The sequence below is a fragment of the Bactrocera neohumeralis genome, chromosome 5 (genome assembly GCF_024586455.1).
Source record: "Bactrocera neohumeralis isolate Rockhampton chromosome 5, APGP_CSIRO_Bneo_wtdbg2-racon-allhic-juicebox.fasta_v2, whole genome shotgun sequence".
Taxonomy (NCBI): Eukaryota; Metazoa; Arthropoda; class Insecta; order Diptera; family Tephritidae; genus Bactrocera; species Bactrocera neohumeralis.
Genome location: NC_065922.1, coordinates 36552031 through 36569951, shown reverse-complemented (window position 1 = coordinate 36569951; position 17921 = coordinate 36552031). Strand labels below are relative to the sequence as shown.

Sequence of the window (17921 nt, the reverse complement as noted above, 5' to 3'; positions counted from 1 at the left end):
AAATCAGAAAACAATCTAAAAATTGTCACTTCACTTAAAGCTTTTTCAGTGATTCTGTATTTATAAAAACATTTCGTACTTATACGCATGTAATTGTTTGGCAACGTCGAATTCATTATTTTTGCACCTGATCGTATTTTGTGCTGGTTTTCGTACGCCATTTTTATCTTCTTACATTCTTCCTGCAACAAATGCAATTAAAAGATTTTAGTCCATATTTATGGAAGCAGGAGTAGCAGTTTCAATAGGTTTAGTTGCCTCAAAAGCAACGCACGTCCAAAATAAATACGCGCAACAAAGAGGTGGACCGTTTATTTGATTAACTCCAACGCTTTGTTAAGTGCATTTAATTGGCAATAAACGATTGGTTGCCATTCCGCTGCTGCAGTTTCAAAGTGTTGGTGCTCTTTTTGTTTACCCTACTGGAGTGCAATCCGGAATAAAGTACATAATAAAATTAAAAACGCAAAATACCATAACCCGTAAAGCAACTATTAAATCGAGAAACGCAAAACTTCTTAAGCACAATTTTTGCATTTAATTTAATTGAGAAACTGCGATTTTACTACAAATAAACATACGGATATACAATTGTTTTGCTCTACAGCGTCGTGAATATGTCTACTAATAAAGATAGCCCTAGTCGTGATTCCATGACATCCTCATCTGCGCCCATATCTCTACTGGCTGATGGTGATTCCCTAACCCGAGACTATAGTTTAGGCAGCCTTACGTCTGCCGTAAGTCAAGATGAATATTTCCGCTGTCGTGACCATGCGGAAAGTGTATTAAAGCGCTTGCAGTTATACTTGGACAGTCATCAGCTCTGCGATGTAGTATTAATTGCTGGAATCGACGGCAAGCGGTAAGTGTGTACTTACATACATATTTACTTATGTATCTCTAAAATAAAACTACAGATCATTGTCAATGAAGTGCATTTCCGGCGCCAGAAACAAAGACATTTCAATTATAAGAGTCTGTATATTATAAAAAGTGCCACGCGAAATAGACAGCTAAGGTCAGGTCGCTTTTTGCATGCAGCAAACAAAAGCAACGATCGAGGGGGAATGTTTATGTGCATAAAGAGTTGAGTACTGAATACTGCGTCACAAACAAATTGCCAGTAAACCGTATACATTCACTTTGCGCCGAATGCTGTTTGTCTATCATCTTCCCGTTTAAATATATACATATAAATATGCGAGTATGTGCAGTTTTTTTTACACTAATCGTAGTGCGCCTCGTTCTTTGTCTGCAAACTGCTGCGCTGTAGGAAAAGCCGCACCAAACAAAGAAGTGCTAGCTAGTACGACAATTGCATAGCCGCATTGCTATACACTTGTCTCCCCTTTTGCACATTTTACTACCCGTTCCATGTGAAATGACAGCGAGCTGCTACTCTATGTGATATATAGATGCCGACTCTTGTAAATTATAAATACATATACATATGTATGTTATAAATATATGGTGTGTAATGTCGCTACAGCTGTGCGTTGGTTGGATGAAGGTGAAGGTGTCGTACGGAAACGGACAAGCGTTTGGTTTCTGTTTTGTTTTGAATTAACTGTTGCTATTACCCGATAACTTGTGTAAATACAAAGGCATAAGTATATATTATATGTATATATACCATATGGTATGAACACATACTTATGATACCAACCAATACACATCGTAATGCTTAAACTCGTCAAAAAATTAATAGCACTATGACTAAACTAAAGTTTCTCCCCCACATTGATAAAATAATGGTGCGATAACGTAAAAAGTACTGTGATAATAAAATAAATAAACAAAATTTAAACTAATACGAAGATATGAATATCAAGTAAAGTCGAAAAATTGCTGACGTTTAGCAATTTCCCTGTAATCAACTTCTTCATTACAAAATTGCATACACCTGGAAAGTTATGCCTGGTTGACTTTGTTTATATGAATCATTAATTAGTGCATGGGGACTCAAAAGTTCATAGTAATATATACTAGGGCTAATATGTTTATATAATTATATATAAATTAGGTTGTTGACGTGTTGCCGATATGTTAATAGCGCGAAGAATTTCGTCAGGTGCTATGAATATAGAAATATTTCTAAAACAAGCAAATACTTTAACTTCGATTGCACCGAAGCTAAAATTCCCCAATAAAATTTTTTTCTTGCAATAACTTTGTTTTGATCGTTCTGCTTTTATAGCTGCCATGTAAGGATACGATCTAAACACCAACTGTGTATATATTAAAATAAAACCTTTATTTCCCTAAATTTGCATAGAGTGCCAGCCCATCGTGTAGTATTGTCAGCATCGAGCGCCTACTTTGCCGCCATGTTCACCGGTTCATTGCGTGAGACCAAAGAGCAGGAAGTCACGCTCGGCGAGGTGCATGGCGATGCATTACAAATACTAATACAATACTGTTATACGGGTTATATTGAGCTGCGCGAAGATACTGTAGAAACGCTCCTAGCCACTGCCTGTCTGCTACAGTTGAACTCTGTAGTCACTGCCTGTTGCAACTTCCTTGCGCGCCAGTTACACCCATCAAACTGCCTGGGCTTTGCCTTCTTTGCGGAACGACAAAGCTGCACAACGCTACTACGTCTGGCCAAATCCTACACATGCCAGCATTTCATGCAGGTAAAATGCGCCGATTTTCTTATCCATTTTACCTTCAATAAAAATTTGTTTTTATTTTTATACAGGTTTGCAAAAATCAAGAATTCCTGCAACTCGACTCCGAGCAGCTGGGTAAGCTAATTTCTAGTGATGATCTCAATGTGCCCACCGAGGAGGACGTAGTGCACAGTCTCAAGATGTGGGTGCAACACGATCCCGCCAGCCGTGAAAAGCACATTCCTGAATTGTTGGCGTTAGTGCGCTTGCCGCTGCTGAAACCCTCATTTATTATGGATCATGTGGAAACGCTGTGTAGTTCCAATGAATGTCAACAGCTTGTGATGGAAGCGCTTAAGTGGCATTTATTGCCCGAACGACGCAATTTGTTAGCTTTAATAGCTTCGGAGCGCACAAAGCCGCGTAAATCGACGGTAGGTCGTTTGTTGGCGGTGGGCGGCATGGATGCGCACAAGGTACCCGTAAAATATATGCAAGCACAAAATAATATTTAAAAATAAAATAATAATTTTACAGGGCGCTATAAGTATTGAAAGCTACTGTCCGTATGCGGACAAGTGGTCGGTGTGGAAGAATATGTCCGCACGTCGTTTACAATTCGGTGTTGCTGTGATGGATGATAAGTTAGTTATAGTGGGCGGTCGCGATGGCTTAAAAACGCTCAATACAGTAGAGAGTTTAGACTTGAATACGATGGTATGGACAGCGCTGAATCCGATGGGCACGCACCGCCATGGCTTGGGCGTGGCGGTATTGGAAGGTCCACTCTATGCGGTCGGTGGTCATGATGGCTGGAGCTATTTGTCCACTGTTGAACGGTATGTGCTGCAAAAATTAGCTAACAATTTTTTTATTATATAAATCTTATAATTTTGTCCACAGTTGGGACCCAAGCACACGTACATGGAGTTACGTGGCTTCGATGTCCTCGATGCGTTCGACCGCTGGCGTGGCAGTGCTTGGTGGTCGCTTGTTTGTGGTAGGCGGTCGAGATGGTTCGGTGTGCCATCGTTCGATCGAATGTTACGATCCACACACCAATAAATGGACCATGCGCGCGCCAATGAATAAACGACGCGGTGGCGTAGGCGTAAGTGCAAACACTTGAATATATGTTAAGACAAAGTTTACAAGTTTTCTCGCAGGTTGCTGTGGCAAATGGATTCCTATACGCGCTGGGTGGCCACGATTGTCCGGCCAGCAATCCCTCTGTTTGCCGCACCGATACAGTGGAGCGCTACGACCCCGCAACAGATTCTTGGACTTTGGTAAGCGTTGAAGTATTTTTTTTTTTTTGCGAAGTAAAGATTGTCACTGTATTATACTTGCAGATCTGTTCGCTTAACGTCGGGCGCGATGCTATCGGCTGCGCTTTGCTAGGCGATCGCCTTATGGCAATTGGCGGTTATGATGGCAATCATTATTTAAAAACCGTTGAAGTATACAATGCAGAGACAAACGAGTGGACTCAAGCTGCACCGCTGACATACAGTCGCGCTGGCGCAAGCGTTGTGGCAATACCGAATATCATACCACCAACACCACCATTACCCAGCGCAACAGTTTAGTTTTATATTAAATTTTTTTTTTTGCTCATCCTTCATCTATCTATATTTTGTTGTTGCGTTATTATGTGAAGTGGCTTATATATAGTATTTTAGCTTTGGAAAGTTGGCAAATAACTTGGTTTTGAAAAGAAGCATGTTAAGTTAATGAAAAAGTTTTTGGTTAATGTGAATACGAAAGAAGTGCGCTAACTGCATCCCTTCTAGCTTGCATATTTCGTTACTGCTGTTGCGCTCAAAACATTCCGTACGCATTTATGCATTCCACATATATATACATATATATTATATATACAATTTATATATAATACTTGAGTTAAGTTCGTTGTTTTCTTTAACTAAAAACACTGATCGTTTTTTCTTTCTTTATCTTTTCTTTATGTTTTCTCACATTGTTACGTTTTCTGATACCTTTTTTGGTCTTTGGAATTTGTAGAAGAAATGGAAACCGGTCAGATTGAATCCGATGTGTTACAGACGCACCGTTGAATTTGTCGATTATTACAACCTTTAAGCAACTACATACATACATTAATACAACAATACATTTTTTTATCATATTTTTTTACCAAACGAGTATTTAGATTTAAGAAGCAAAAAATCAAATTTTACTATTGTAATGGATTCTTACTTTACATACGCATATACATACATACATACATTATATATAAATAGGAATTATGTGTGCTCGAAACTATTTTTTTGAATTTACGAATATGAGTATTTATTTCTTTAATAAAATATACATATTTTGCATGTATAAAACAACAATGCGTTGTATTTCCGTTAACCCGTGCAAATAACAAGAAAGAACGTTAACTTCGGTTGCAATGCCGCTATAATACCCTTCCCAAACAAAAACATTTCCATAGAAAACTTGATTTTGATTATACGCGGTCTATGGCAGCTACATGCTATAGTGGTCCGATCTTTACAATATTTCCCGATATTGCACCATTAATTTCACAAAATTATCTCTTCAAATAAAAAAGTATCCCGTACAATAACTTGATGGAATCAATAAGTTTATCTGGCAGTCTTATCAATGTCCGAAATCGGCAGCTACGACAAATGAACAGCAAGGTGGGGAGAAAAGGCTTGCATATTAAATCTCAAAAACTATATACACAGAGACTCGACCCTTCTGGGAGCGAACTTAGCGGCAACTTAATATACCCTGTTTAGGGTATAATAATTACAGTTAGCTGATGAAATGGCCAATACCGAGGACTTCGGTTGCTTGATATAAAAAAATTTAGATAGATTTCGCACAGATGATTCGTTATTGAGTATATTTATTAGGAAGGATATATAAATAAAAATTAAAGCAAATGCACATTAATTATAATTATCAAAAATTAGTATTTATATATTTTTTTTATTGATTGGGCGATGTGTTGCGTTTCGGTGTCGATGGTGGCAGATCCATTGTTTTGCACACCCAACCGGCAATATCCACCTCCTCAACCTCAGCCTTGCGTATCCATGCGTGATCCTAGGCAAAACAAAATCAATTTTAATATTTATACAAATTTTAAAAGCAATATTAATTATATATCTGTTTACCAGTAGTGTTTTAAGATCAGCACGTTCATCGGGATTTTTCTTCAGACATATGTCCACGAAGTTTTTAAAGTCGTCGGTGAATATTTTGTGCTCCAACCTAGGCGGTGGTTCATTGACAATATAATCGAGAAGCTCAAAAATCGCCATCACTTTAGGTTCCACAACGGTTTGTTGTCCATCCTCTGGATCGTCATTGAAGATCGCTTCCAGTGTACTGGCGTCGGGTGGCGGTATCGGATACATGCCAATTGCCATCTCAACTAGTGACAAACCGAGTGACCAAATATCCGATTGAACCGAGTAGTGTGTACCCTGTAAACGCTCCGGCTGTGTGGAAAACAGAAAACTTTAACGCCTAAAAATAATATAGAAATACAGCGCTACTCACCGACATATAACTGCGCGTGCCTACAAAGGAATTGGCCATGGAATCAATTAGCTGTCCGGACACGCCAAAATCACAAATCTTTATCTCGCCACTGCTGTTCACCAATATATTACTCGGCTTCACATCTCTATGCATTATAGCATGCTTATCACGCAAGTAGCTGAGGCCCTTCAACACGGCTACTGTTATTTTGCCCAGTATTGATTCCGGTATGCGACCGGCACGTTTTAATATCAGATCCAAAGAACCACCATCCATATACTCCATACAAATACTGATTTCACCGTCGCTGTAGAAGGCGCCATAGAAGCCAACAATATGCGGGAAGTTACACTCATGTAACACTTTCAGTTCGCGTATTATTTGTTTTTTAATTGCCGGTTTCACCTCAAGGTGTATTAGTTTGCGTGCCATTATCAACTCGGTGGGTATGTGACGCACTTTCATAACTACACCACCATTACCGGAGCCAAGTTCACCCAACTTTTCGAGATCATCATCAGAAAGTTCACCGATTTTCTCTTTTTGGCTAAGAAACACCTTAATGCGATTTCGTGCGGAGTCATCCATTTCCAACTCTTCCAGTGTTTCCGTTAGCGCCTCGATGCTCGTCTTCGGCTTCCCCAGTAAACTATGTTTTCTTTAATTTAACTTTTTAATGAATTTTTGTGCAACAAAACGAAAAGCAAAAAAATTAAGAGAAAAAGATGTTCGATAGACAGGCATGGGAAATAAATACAATGTACAGCAGCCCAAATTGGCCGATTCATTGAATTACTCCATATAGCGAGATGTATAACATATTTAACAGAAACAAGATAACTTTAGCAAAGCCAACATCACACAAAACCGCTAGTCGGCGTCGAGATTTTTTAAAGCAGCAAAAAAGTTAAAGCTCAAATTAGAAGGAATCAACAAAGTGCTAGTGCAGGAAATGAAAAAAATCAATAGAAATATTTATTGGCATATTTACTCTGTTCCTGATGGTGTCTTGAATGGCGGTGTTGGTACAACCTGTGACGCGGCTACTGTTGCATCTACAGCTCCAGGAGGCAGCGTTAAATTTAACTTATTTTTCGACATATTCTATTTACCGTTGGGTGGACAAAATAATAAAAAGATACCTCCGCAAAATACCGAAAACTCCTCCTTGGCAGTGCTGTACTTTCACACTTGCAATTGCCAAAAAAACTTCCCAGAAGGGATTTCTGCAGTTGATCCTTAAAACTTATAACACATATCTAAACAAGTTTTCCAAAAATATATAACCCAAAAATATGTTAAACATAAATTAAATCTTAACGAAAACATTCAAATATATAACTATAATAATATATAAAAGGGGAATAAAGTTGGGGCTGCGGCCGAAAATTGAAAGTGTAGACTACACTGTGTTTTGCTGATTTCATCGACGCTGCGCTGTTGTTTTGTTATTGTGGAAAACAGCTGTTGCGTTTATTTAACTTTTAATTGTCAAATATATTTAATAATTAAAAAAAGTTTTAATATAAAACAATTTGCAACTTACAAAACAATTAAAAGTTCTAAAAGATAGGTAAAAGTAAAATTACAAAGGAAATTTATTTAAACCAACTACAACTCATTTCTAAATTCTGTGCAATGAACTAAGCTGTGTGAATATTGATATAAAAATAGTTTAAAAACAGTTGCAATAAAAACTGCTTTAACTGTATTTTTAATTAAATACAAATTATTTATAATATTTTTAACAATTCTAATGAATGATGATGGGTAACACTCTCATTGTTTTTGTGCCGCATGATGCCATTATGTGTGAAACGAAATGAAAATGGAACGAATCTAATTAGAAAAATAAAACGTCAAAATGAAATCTCTGATCAGAAAATGAATGTAGGGAAAAGAAAAATTTTGTTGTTTGAAAAAGTCAAAAACAACAAATCGGTGAAAACGAACAGATCAGACCGTCTCGCTTGTAAAGAAACGCGTATCGGAGTTTGTGAAGATTTTGTTACTATTTAATTCTTACAGTTATTTACTAAAAAGAAAAATTATGTGTTTAAGAATTTGCAAAGAGTAACACATTAAGAAAATTAGCGAAATTGAGCGAGTGTGTGTAATGCGCGAGTGCAAGTGTACGCAAAAAATACATACAGGAAATTTATTGAAGTTTACGGTGCATCAACGAATTGTGCTGAAGTGTTGTTTGTGTAGCAGAAAAAATTGGCTTCCGAATTAAATTATATGCATTTCAAAGTAATTTTTATATAAAAAAGTGTTTGTATTTTGCATATTGCTATATGTATGTAATTCTCACCAATTGGGAGCGGTGCAAGTGAATAGAGAAAAACAAACAAAAAAATCCATGAAAAAAGGGAAGGGTAATACAGGCCAATCAAGAAGCAGCATCAGCACTGTCGAAAAAAGCTTAAGTTGCTAGTTTATCTGTGAAATATCTTGTTGGAGAAAAATTACTGATTGGATTTACGTACTTATAACAGGTAGGCAGTGGTGTTGTTGGTAAATCAGTGAATAAGATTCTGCATCACCTGTTATAAACGACCGATGTGTACGGCAGCTTTAGAAAAGGTGAGTTGAGAAACATCTTAAATTTGCACTTCGCAGATATTATTGTCGTTCCTATGATATTAGTGAGGTAGATTCGTGTGATTTTCAAAATGAGGGTGTGTAAATTTAAAATTTGTTTGTTGATACTTCAAGTCTCGACAATTTTGCCATAAAAATGCTTATAAAACTTACTACTTTCTGCAATTTATTCGGACATAGGTATGCACATACATATGTACATACTAAGTCTATGTTCTGCCGCATAGTATGTTATTAATTTGTTGCTGCCTTAAATTTTTCAATTATTCATTCAATTAAAATAAGTTGCTGATTAATTTTTTTTTGCTGTTGCGTTTTTGTTGTATATGCGTATGCGTATACGTGTTTTATTTCTGCTTATTCAAAGTATTTAAATATGTCGTTGCGGTCGTTCGTTACAGAGAAAAATGCCAGTGAAGAGTTGACACTTTAATTTGAGCTTCTAGTTATTTTTATGGTCATCACACCATGTTCCTGCGCCTCACCAGTGGCACTTACCTTCCAGTGCTTTAGTTTGAAAACAATTTTATCTTCTCGTTTTACTCTCAGCGTTTTTACGGTTTTGCGAATTTTTGCTGCGGGTTGTTGGCATTTAAGACTCTGAAATATGTTTCGGTGAACACAACTTTATTTCTGCCACAACAGCGCGGCATTTGCTCCTGCGGTTATATTTTTTCGATTAATTTTTCCATTCCCTTTACTACTTCGGAGCCTGCCACTGCATCAACCAGCGACAGCGCTAATCTAATTTCTGTCCACAACTCGTGGTAGATGTTAATTCATTTTATTTACTTTTAGTTCCCCATAAACCATGCAGATGAGATACAAATTACATCCTTTGCTTATAAAACTCGAGTGTATTTTATCACCTGTCCATATTGCTGGCTGGTCCTAGCACCATCGTCATTTTTCATCATTTTTCAGTTTTCATATTTATTTTTTTTCACTCGCTTCTGCTTCAGATACCGCTGACACTTTGCTGCCATTGACTCCTTCTTCTTTGACCATACGGGTTGTAGGAACACCCGCTTTTAATCATTATATATACATACATACATACTTGTATATATATGTATGTACATACATACATATATGTATGTGAATGGGTGTAGATATTTATACATCACAAAGACCGTTATACACTCCTATGAATAGCGTGTGTGCACCTCGCGCTGGCGTGGATTGAGAAGTTAATAATGAAAACCTAAAGGATTGGCTACTTTGTGTTAGGAATTCACTTTTGCTTTGCCTTAAATAAATAAATGTTAATTCCGTTTGCACATGGAAAATTTTTGAAATGAAAAATGTGAAGCAGTCAGCCAGTCCACCTGTCGTACATTGCCTTACCGCTATTGTCACAAAAAAGGTGTGGCAATTATAGAAAATTTACTTACTTTTAACGATTTTTTGCAAACAACAACAATACTAGTTAAATGATAAATGGAAAAGTGAAATTTCATTGTTATTTTCATCGCACTCTTACTCTTTACTGTATTTCCTAATTAAGTGCGTACATATGTACACACATTTTTGTTGATTTGTAACTGCGTCTACATTGGCACATTGACCTCGGTGTCATTTAGTTCATTCATACTTTAAATGACAAATTTGTTCATAATTGAAATTGCGAATAGGTACAAAGAAATTCGTTGAACTCGACGCAATTGCATCTAAGCTATAATACCTTTCACAGCATTTTTTGTAGCATGAAAGCGTAAAAAGGTCTTTATCTCGATTTTGATAGAGAGGTGTATATGATCTGTTCCCACGACAGTCGGGTCTACGTAACCGGAACGGGCCCGGATTTGTATCCGGCCAAGCACTGTCAATCCAATCGGAACAATATCTTCGGAGATTGTACCTTTGCTTAGAAAAATAATCCATGCCAAATTTCCAGAAGATATCTTGTCAAATAAAAAAGTCCTCCATACAAGGACCTAATTTTGGTCGTTCAGTTTGTATACCAGTTATAATCTATAGTGGTCCGAAATCGATGATTACGGCTAACGAGTAGTCTCTTTAAGAGAAAAGACGTGTGTAAATTTCAGGATCGATATACATACGTATCAAAATCTGAGGGATTAATTCGAGTTCAAACTAGGGAATTTCCTTCAAAATGACAACAAACTATCGAAAAACAGTGCATATTTGACCTAAATCGTGTCATTATAACTATAAAACTAATTTCCCCATATGTATATATGTATGTATGTATGTACATACATACATATGTATGCATTCCAGCTTTCATTTGTTGTTGTAGCGGCAGAAAACATTCCTGAAGTAATTTCGAGGCATGGTGGTGACTAAGAAGTCATTGACCGGGTCCGTTCCTTCTACTTCCGGTCGGTTGCATGGTTGCATCTAGAAGGCAATGAGCTGAAAAAATTACTTAGTAGCCGACACCGAAAGGATAATTTCTTGGACATTTTCTACCATGCCGTATTTATTTTAGCTGTTGTTGTCCCCAAATAAGTCCGAGCGATGTGGTCGTATTAAAAGTCCTGAATAAAAATCCGGGTCCGCTCCGGTTACGCAGACCCGTGATGTGATGAAGAAGATCGTATTTGTTTCAATTAGTGCAACGGACGAAAGCCGCGGTTCTGGCAGTCTAATAGTGGATCTATAACCCTATAGGCATTGCTTATTCTCTCCATTGTAAAACTCTACACAGTATCGCTAGCATATAGTAAAAGCAAAATTTTTTTTATAAAGCCATAAATCGTATAAGGTGCCAAAAATGTGTTGTTTAAGTATCAGTTGTTGGAGTTAAGTATATTGAAACGTGGCCTCTGATGTCAGTAATAAACAAGTAAGTAAATTTTCTTCTTCTTAAATGCAAATTATAGAAACATAATCCCACATATACGCGCGCACGCATGCGCAGGTTTTTTCAAAAGCAACTGAAACTGGTCATCCTTGATTTAAGTGTGCTTCAACGCCTCTACGATGCGCTCTTTGTGCCACACAAATCTTAGAAGATGTGTCAGTAGGTGAGAATAATATGAAAGATACAAAATAAATAACACCAACAACTAATAGAAATATATAAAAAATATTGCCGTGAATAAAGCAAATCATATTGCTGAGAAATTTTTTATTTACTTTATTTAAAAGTGTGAACAAAGATCGCAAAAAAATATTTTGACAACAGAGGTTACAGAAGAGTAGGGCAAATATTAAATTTTGGGAAAATGCGCAAATATGTATATAAATAAAATTCGTAAATTGTCTAGAAAATAGTTTTTTACGCCTGTCAACTTTCTGACATAGGGTAATCGAGGTAAATTGGTCCATATTTAAGTGAATAAGTAAGATTTGATGAAGTTAAATGCCTATGTTTTCTCGCCCAAAATGAGGTTTCATGCCCAAAAGTTGATAAAATCAGATCGATCTTCCGTATACCTAATATACTGATTTCAGACCTACGAGTTGTCTTTACCATATATCGCATATATTGATCAATGTGTAAGATATCCTTAGTTAGGTTAGGTTAGGTTAGATGGCTGAACCAGATAGATCACACGTGGACTAATATATGTAGTTCTTTGTGTAGCCACAGGCATTTAATTTCCATTACCGTCAGTTCAGTGGAATATCTAAAGGAATACGCCCCAAGTATTTAAGCCTTGATATCCCAAACGCTAGACAGTCAAGAACGAAGTTTTGAGTAGTTTCACCCTCGTCTTCTTCCATACAGCTTTTGCAGATGGCATCTGGTAAGATTCCCAGTCTTACAGCATGGACGTCAATAGGACATTGACCTGTTAAAACCGCCACAACTAGGGATAGACTAGTCTTACAAAGAGATCACTAGATCTCTTACGATTCTGGGGTGTATTCCCTTGCTAGCTCATCAGATTTACAACTGCTTGGGTGACTTAACAGCCATACAAAGACTCGAAGCCATTGATAACGAGGTTAGGCACTCCTTAACAAACCCCGAACGCACTGTTAATGAGTTCAAGGCTAGTATCACCGCCCTGCTATCTGAGTGGATGATCACTTCTCTGAAGGAGGCTGCACTTCGGAGCAGTAAATCTACTGTTACCTTAATGTCCGAGGCTGGACTTGATAGAGGGCCTCTGACAGTAAAGTCCTCCACTAACCTTCTCCAAAAGCTTTGACCCATTCGTAAAAAAGCTCACTTCTCCTCTCCTCCAACGGGTTCTTCCCACTCACAACTCCCTTGCCGATATATGGGTTGAGAAGAAACCGCCAGAATTCGGCTACTCCATGATTCAAGTGATCCGGTACGAAGACAAGGTGAGAGAGGATTTCCGAGTGTTCAGACACGTGTTCATTTAAGAATCCAGATTCTCTCAGTCTCTTAGCAACTTTCTAAGACATACACCTTCCGACGATGCTTACGGGCTCTATTAAGCTAGCATTTATAGTGATTTAAATAAAGGGTGGCGCAGCTCCCACTCGCAGTCTTCTACTAAGGGAGGCTTTTCCCTCTTACGCAGGTTTAACTTCAGCTGCGTCCGGTCTTACCCTATCGTCTTCGCTCTCCTTCAGTACCCTCTTGGCTCACTCGAGTGTATTAGCATGGCTCTACCCACATCACATACTTGCGGGTTTTCGCCGGCTTCCCCCAACTGACTGCTTGTAGAAGGGCCTGATGTAAAACTTCCTACTGGGTGGTCCTTTTACTGTATTTCGCTAGCGACGTTTTCGTCGCACCAAGAGCAGCACTCGACCTCTCTTCATTTCCCTTCGTTACCTTTCCGTCAACGTTCGTGTTTTTTGATTCTTGTCAATGCAAATAGGGTTCCCTGCCAAAAGCGCTATTCGTCCCCCGGAAGGTAGTCGACCTTATGAGGCTATACGTTCAGAGCCGACTAGCGCAAAGAAAGAGTTGTCGCAACCAACACCCATCACGCCAACTTAGCGACAACAAGGGTGAACGTACTCTGAGGCCTGCCAGGGTTTTAATGGGACGGGGGCGGTTGCGACAATAGCCTGTCAGCCATTTCTGATGAGTCTCGCTCCATGATACTCAGGTGTCAGAATGCCGCAACCACCAGCCTAGGGCTTAACCAAAATCTTATAGAGCTAATTCATCTCATAATATAGTTCGTAAAGCCGCCCAGGAGTTGAAAGGCCGTAAAAACCGAAAGTCATTTAGAATAACATAGGATGCACCAACTTGAAGGCGACCTGCACTATATCCCAACATTGATGGGAACGTTTTCTTTTAGCCTACTTTAGTTGAATACCTTAGACCACAAATATACCAAATATATGTAGGTCGATATTTTATAACCTCAATTTAGATTAGTGAGAGAGCTATGAATGAAATAGAGTGAAAAGTAATGATATGGATTAATAATTTTCCCTGGACACTATTGGAATGAATTTAATTAATTGGATGAATTTAGTGATTTCTATTATGTAACATAATTTTAAAGTATGTAGTAATCGATTTTTATACTCTCGCAACAAAGTTGCTAAGGAGAGTATTATAGTTTTGTTCACATAACGGTTGTTTGTAAGTCCTAAAACCAAAAGAGTCAGATATAGGGTTATATATACCAACGTGATCAGGGTGACGAGTAGAGTCGAAATCCGGATGTCTGTCTGTCCGTCCGTCCGTCCGTCCGTCCGTGCAAGCTGTAACTTGAGTAAAAATTGAGATATCATGATGAAACTTGGTACACATATTTCTTGGCTCCAGAAGAAGAAGTTCGAAGATGGGCAAAATCGGCCCACTGCCACGCCCACAAAATGGCGGAAATCGAAAACCTATAAAGTGTCATAACTAAGCCATAAATAAAGATATTAAAGTGAAATTTGGCACAAAGGATCGCATTAGGGAGGGGCATATTTGGACGTAATTTTTTTGGAAAAGTGGGCGTGGCCCCGCCCCCTACTAAGTTTTTTGTTCATATCTCGGAAACTACTATAGCTATGTCAACCAAACTCTATAGAGTTCAGGCATTTCCATATACAGTTCAAAAATGGAAGAAATCGGATAATAACCACGCCCACCTCCCATATAAAGGTTATGTTGAAAATCACTAAAAGTGCGTCAACCGACTAACAAAAATTCGCAGAAACACTAAATTTTACGGATTAAATGGCAGAAGGAAGCTGCACCCAGTCTTTTTTTAAAAATCTAAAAAGGCATATCTCAGGAACTACTCAACCGATTTCAATGAAATTCGGTATATAATAAATTTTCCTAACACCCTGATGACATGTGCGAAATATGGGTGAAATCGGTTCACAACCACGCCTTCTTCCAATATAACGCTATTTTGAATTCCATCTGATGACTTCTCTGTATAATATATACATTAGGAAGCAATGATGAACTTTACACAAATACGGTATTAAAATATCTTATATTTTATATTCGGTTGCACCCGAATTTGACACTTCCTTAACTTTTTATCACTTTTTTTTATTGTTTTTTGATGGTGAAGCGCTCGTAAAGTGCGTATGCATGTACTTAACATTGTTGTAAGCCTTAAACGGTAAATAAAAGCCACCGTTTGGTGACCTTCACATAAATCGAAAATTATGCCAAATATTCGTTTTAATCATTTCGCGCCCCCGTGGCATAATTTGCACTTGAAGTCAGTTAACGCCTTCAACAAAGCCAAAAGACAGTTATTCGCGCAAAAGCTGGCTTTGAGTGTGTGAAAATTGCTCTCAAGCTGACAAAACTTGTTGTACGTCTGTATGTGCATGTTTGTGTAAGCAACATGTGTCCCATTTTACTGTAAACTTTATTTTGCTGACTCTTGCTGGAACTGATTACTGCAGTTGTTGGCGTTTTGGTTGTTGTTTTGATTGCTTGTGTTGTAACGGTGTCTGATAACCACTACTTTATCTGATATTTTTCGTTGCTTTTTTTTTGTGGCTTATTTAAATTTTTTATTTATTTCGTAATATTTATGCAATTTTTAATTAAGTCATGTTGGTGGGACCTGCTTCATGCACTTACATACAGACATTATTATTTACTTTCCTTATGGTTTTTAACAGTAATTTGCATACGCTGAATAGGGTGTATCAAGTTTGCCACGAAGTTTTTAACACCCAAAAGAAAACGTCGGAGATCGTGTAACATATACGTATGTATGTTGATCCATTTCGAGCTTCCCTATCTTTTTTTAAAGAAAAAGCACAAAAACTTCAAATTTAATCGGGAATATTTATTTTCATTCTAATGAAAATTCTTTGAAATTTTTTGAAGATTATCTCTTTCAAATGTTGGTCGCGGCTACGTTTCAGATAGTTCATCCATTGAGTCCAATTTTCGATTACTCGTTCGAGCATTTCGACTGGTAACTGGCGAATGTCACTCATGATGTTTTTTCCAAGACCTGAATCGAAGCAGGATTGTCCCCATAGACTTTAGACTTTATACATATATCCCTACAGGAAAAAGTCTAACGGTGTGATATCAAACGATCTTGGTGGCCAATCGACCGGCCCAAAACGTGAAATTATCTGCTCACCGAAGTGTTCTCCTAATAAATCCATTGATTTATGCGATGTGTTGGAAGTGGCGCCGTCTTGTCAACGAGATCACGAGCTTCAATTCCAGGCATCAAATAATTGGTTACTATGTCGCGATAACGGTCGCCATTGACGATTATGTGTTCACCGGCCTAATTTTTGAAGAAATATGGGCCGATGATTCCACCGGCTACACCAAACCGTATTTTTTTCTGGAAGAAATTCCAACTCTTGAATCTCTTCAAGGTTGCTCTTTGTCCCAAATGCGGCAATTATGCTTGTTTACATAGCCATTGAGCCAAAAATGGGCCTCATCGTTGAACAAAACTTGGATCGAAGACACCTGATCTTCTTGGATCTTTTCAAGAGCCAATAGAGCGGAGCGATGTCGCTTGAAAAGGTCGAACGGCTTCAGTTCTTGCACAAGCTTTATTTTGTACGCTTTCTATTTAAAATCTCGACGTAAAATGCCCCAAGTCGTTCCGCACGTACGTCCGAGTTGCACGGTCTTCGTTTACAATCTCAGCTTCGGCTACTATATTTATAATAGTACTTTATTCTACATATAATAAAGTTGAACTATTTGTAAACGTTGCTCAGGCGTCAGCCTTTCCATGATAATGTGCCAAAACAACGCTAAACAAGAATAACATGAGAGCTTGACACGACTTACTCGTGATCTGTGAAAAGAATCAATTGGAAAAGTACGCACCATTTCTTACTTGGATTATCCGTTATATAGTATATTAAGGTGACAACCTTAACCTTAACCACTGGAGCATAGGTACATAGCTTCCATACAAACTGACTGATGAAAATTATGACCTTGTATGGAAAACTTTTTAATTGGCAAAATATCTTCACGAAATTTGGCATGCATTATTGTTCAAAACAGCGGTACAATCTCCGAACAAAGATGAACGCCTTTTTATGCCCTTATATGCTATAAGAAATACACCTGTGAAGGGTATATAGCTTCGTTACAGCTATTTTTTCGTAATATTTATGAAATTTTTAATTGAAATAATTTTGAGGAGACTTGTTTCAATTACCTACACTCATACATTTGTACATATTTCTTTTCTTCATAGTTTTTAAATATTAATTTGTACATAAATTTTTTGTTGCCATATTAGGTAACAGTCGCTCTTGGTCGTTTATTATGCATGCACACTATTATATTGCTTTTGTTATTATTTTTGTATTTTTTCGAATTCTTGCAATTTCCAATTTCGCTACTGTGCAACTTGGCCATCGAAATGCCAATTGTTAAGTGCACAATATACTACGTATGTTTTATATATATGTACATTTATACATAAATATGTGTGTGTATATGCGTACTTGTTCAATTTACTGTTATATTCGATATCTTCAATTGATATCGCATCGAATGGATTTGTTGCCGCGCCAAATGATCGAATTTAAAATTTATTCTCACTTTACATTGCACGCCGACAACTCAAAGCTATGAAAATCAATCTACAGAATCGGGAATGGATGCCGGTGGCTGCAGTCAGCTTGATTGGCTTCGACATAGCAATTGCAAAGTGCGCGGGCACACACAAACACACACATAAACGCATATAAAAATACCATGCCGCACCAGATGCTTGGCTTGCTAGTTTTCTTGTCGTTGTTGTTGTTGCTATAGCCACCATAGTAGCTGGTCCAATAACTTGGCATGCGTTCAATAGCAATTCG

At 37.7% G+C, this 17921-nt stretch overlaps 3 protein-coding genes across 16 annotated transcripts in view; 2 read left to right on the top strand and 1 right to left on the bottom strand.

Annotated features, from left to right (window-relative positions):
* The first annotated feature begins 121 nt into the window (after positions 1-121).
* Positions 122-4975, top strand: LOC126759640 (kelch-like protein 5). Of its 2 annotated transcripts, none has more exons than XM_050474590.1 (8): positions 122-865; positions 2279-2642; positions 2708-3094; positions 3156-3457; positions 3522-3729; positions 3785-3907; positions 3971-4201; positions 4641-4975. In XM_050474590.1, exons 1-8 carry the CDS (start codon positions 618-620, stop codon positions 4716-4718), a joined length of 1941 nt encoding a protein of 646 aa, XP_050330547.1. In that variant the 5' UTR covers positions 122-617; the 3' UTR covers positions 4719-4975. The 2 variants fall into 2 exon arrangements, with proteins under 2 accessions (XP_050330547.1, XP_050330548.1); XM_050474591.1 differs by lacking the exon at positions 122-865 and adding an exon at positions 896-2207.
* Positions 4976-5482: 507 nt separating this feature from the next.
* Positions 5483-7328, bottom strand: LOC126759655 (dual specificity mitogen-activated protein kinase kinase dSOR1). Of its 3 annotated transcripts, none has more exons than XM_050474622.1 (4): positions 7132-7328; positions 6159-6789; positions 5771-6097; positions 5483-5699 (listed from the first exon to the last, which is right to left on the bottom strand). In XM_050474622.1, the coding sequence occupies exons 1-4, from the start codon at positions 7239-7241 to the stop codon at positions 5583-5585; spliced, it is 1185 nt and encodes a 394-aa protein (XP_050330579.1). In that variant the 5' UTR covers positions 7242-7328; the 3' UTR covers positions 5483-5582. The 3 variants fall into 3 exon arrangements, with proteins under 3 accessions (XP_050330579.1, XP_050330578.1, XP_050330580.1); XM_050474621.1 differs by having other exon boundaries at positions 6159-6798; positions 7132-7327; XM_050474623.1 differs by having other exon boundaries at positions 6159-6809; positions 7132-7227.
* Positions 7329-8008: 680 nt separating this feature from the next.
* LOC126759635 (ecotropic viral integration site 5 ortholog) overlaps positions 8009-17921 on the top strand; it is an 84674-nt gene continuing 74761 nt past the window's right edge. For 5 of the 11 annotated variants that reach the window (XM_050474577.1, XM_050474573.1, XM_050474576.1 and 2 more), the window contains exon 1: positions 8011-8726. The gene's annotated coding sequence lies outside the window, so the exon portion shown is untranslated. Of the gene's footprint in view, positions 8727-17921 lie in introns of all 11 variants that reach the window. The other 6 variants (XM_050474581.1, XM_050474580.1, XM_050474579.1 and 3 more) reach the window with 3 other exon arrangements.

Excerpts from the sequence above, each read along its gene's own strand:
- LOC126759655 (XM_050474621.1), bottom strand. The coding sequence starts at position 7,241 with ATGTCGAAAAATAAGTTAAATTTAACGCTGCCTCCTGGAGCTGTAGAT. Across the intron at positions 6,799-7,131 it reads AAGACACCATCAGGAACAGA|AAAACATAGTTTACTGGGGA; the intron begins GTAAATATGCCA and ends GTTAAATTAAAG. Across the intron at positions 5,700-5,770 it reads CTGATCTTAAAACACTACTG|GATCACGCATGGATACGCAA; the intron begins GTAAACAGATAT and ends TGTTTTGCCTAG.
- LOC126759640 (XM_050474590.1), top strand. The coding sequence starts at position 618 with ATGTCTACTAATAAAGATAGCCCTAGTCGTGATTCCATGACATCCTCA. Across the intron at positions 866-2,278 it reads GCTGGAATCGACGGCAAGCG|AGTGCCAGCCCATCGTGTAG; the intron begins GTAAGTGTGTAC and ends AAATTTGCATAG. Across the intron at positions 3,908-3,970 it reads CAACAGATTCTTGGACTTTG|ATCTGTTCGCTTAACGTCGG; the intron begins GTAAGCGTTGAA and ends TTATACTTGCAG.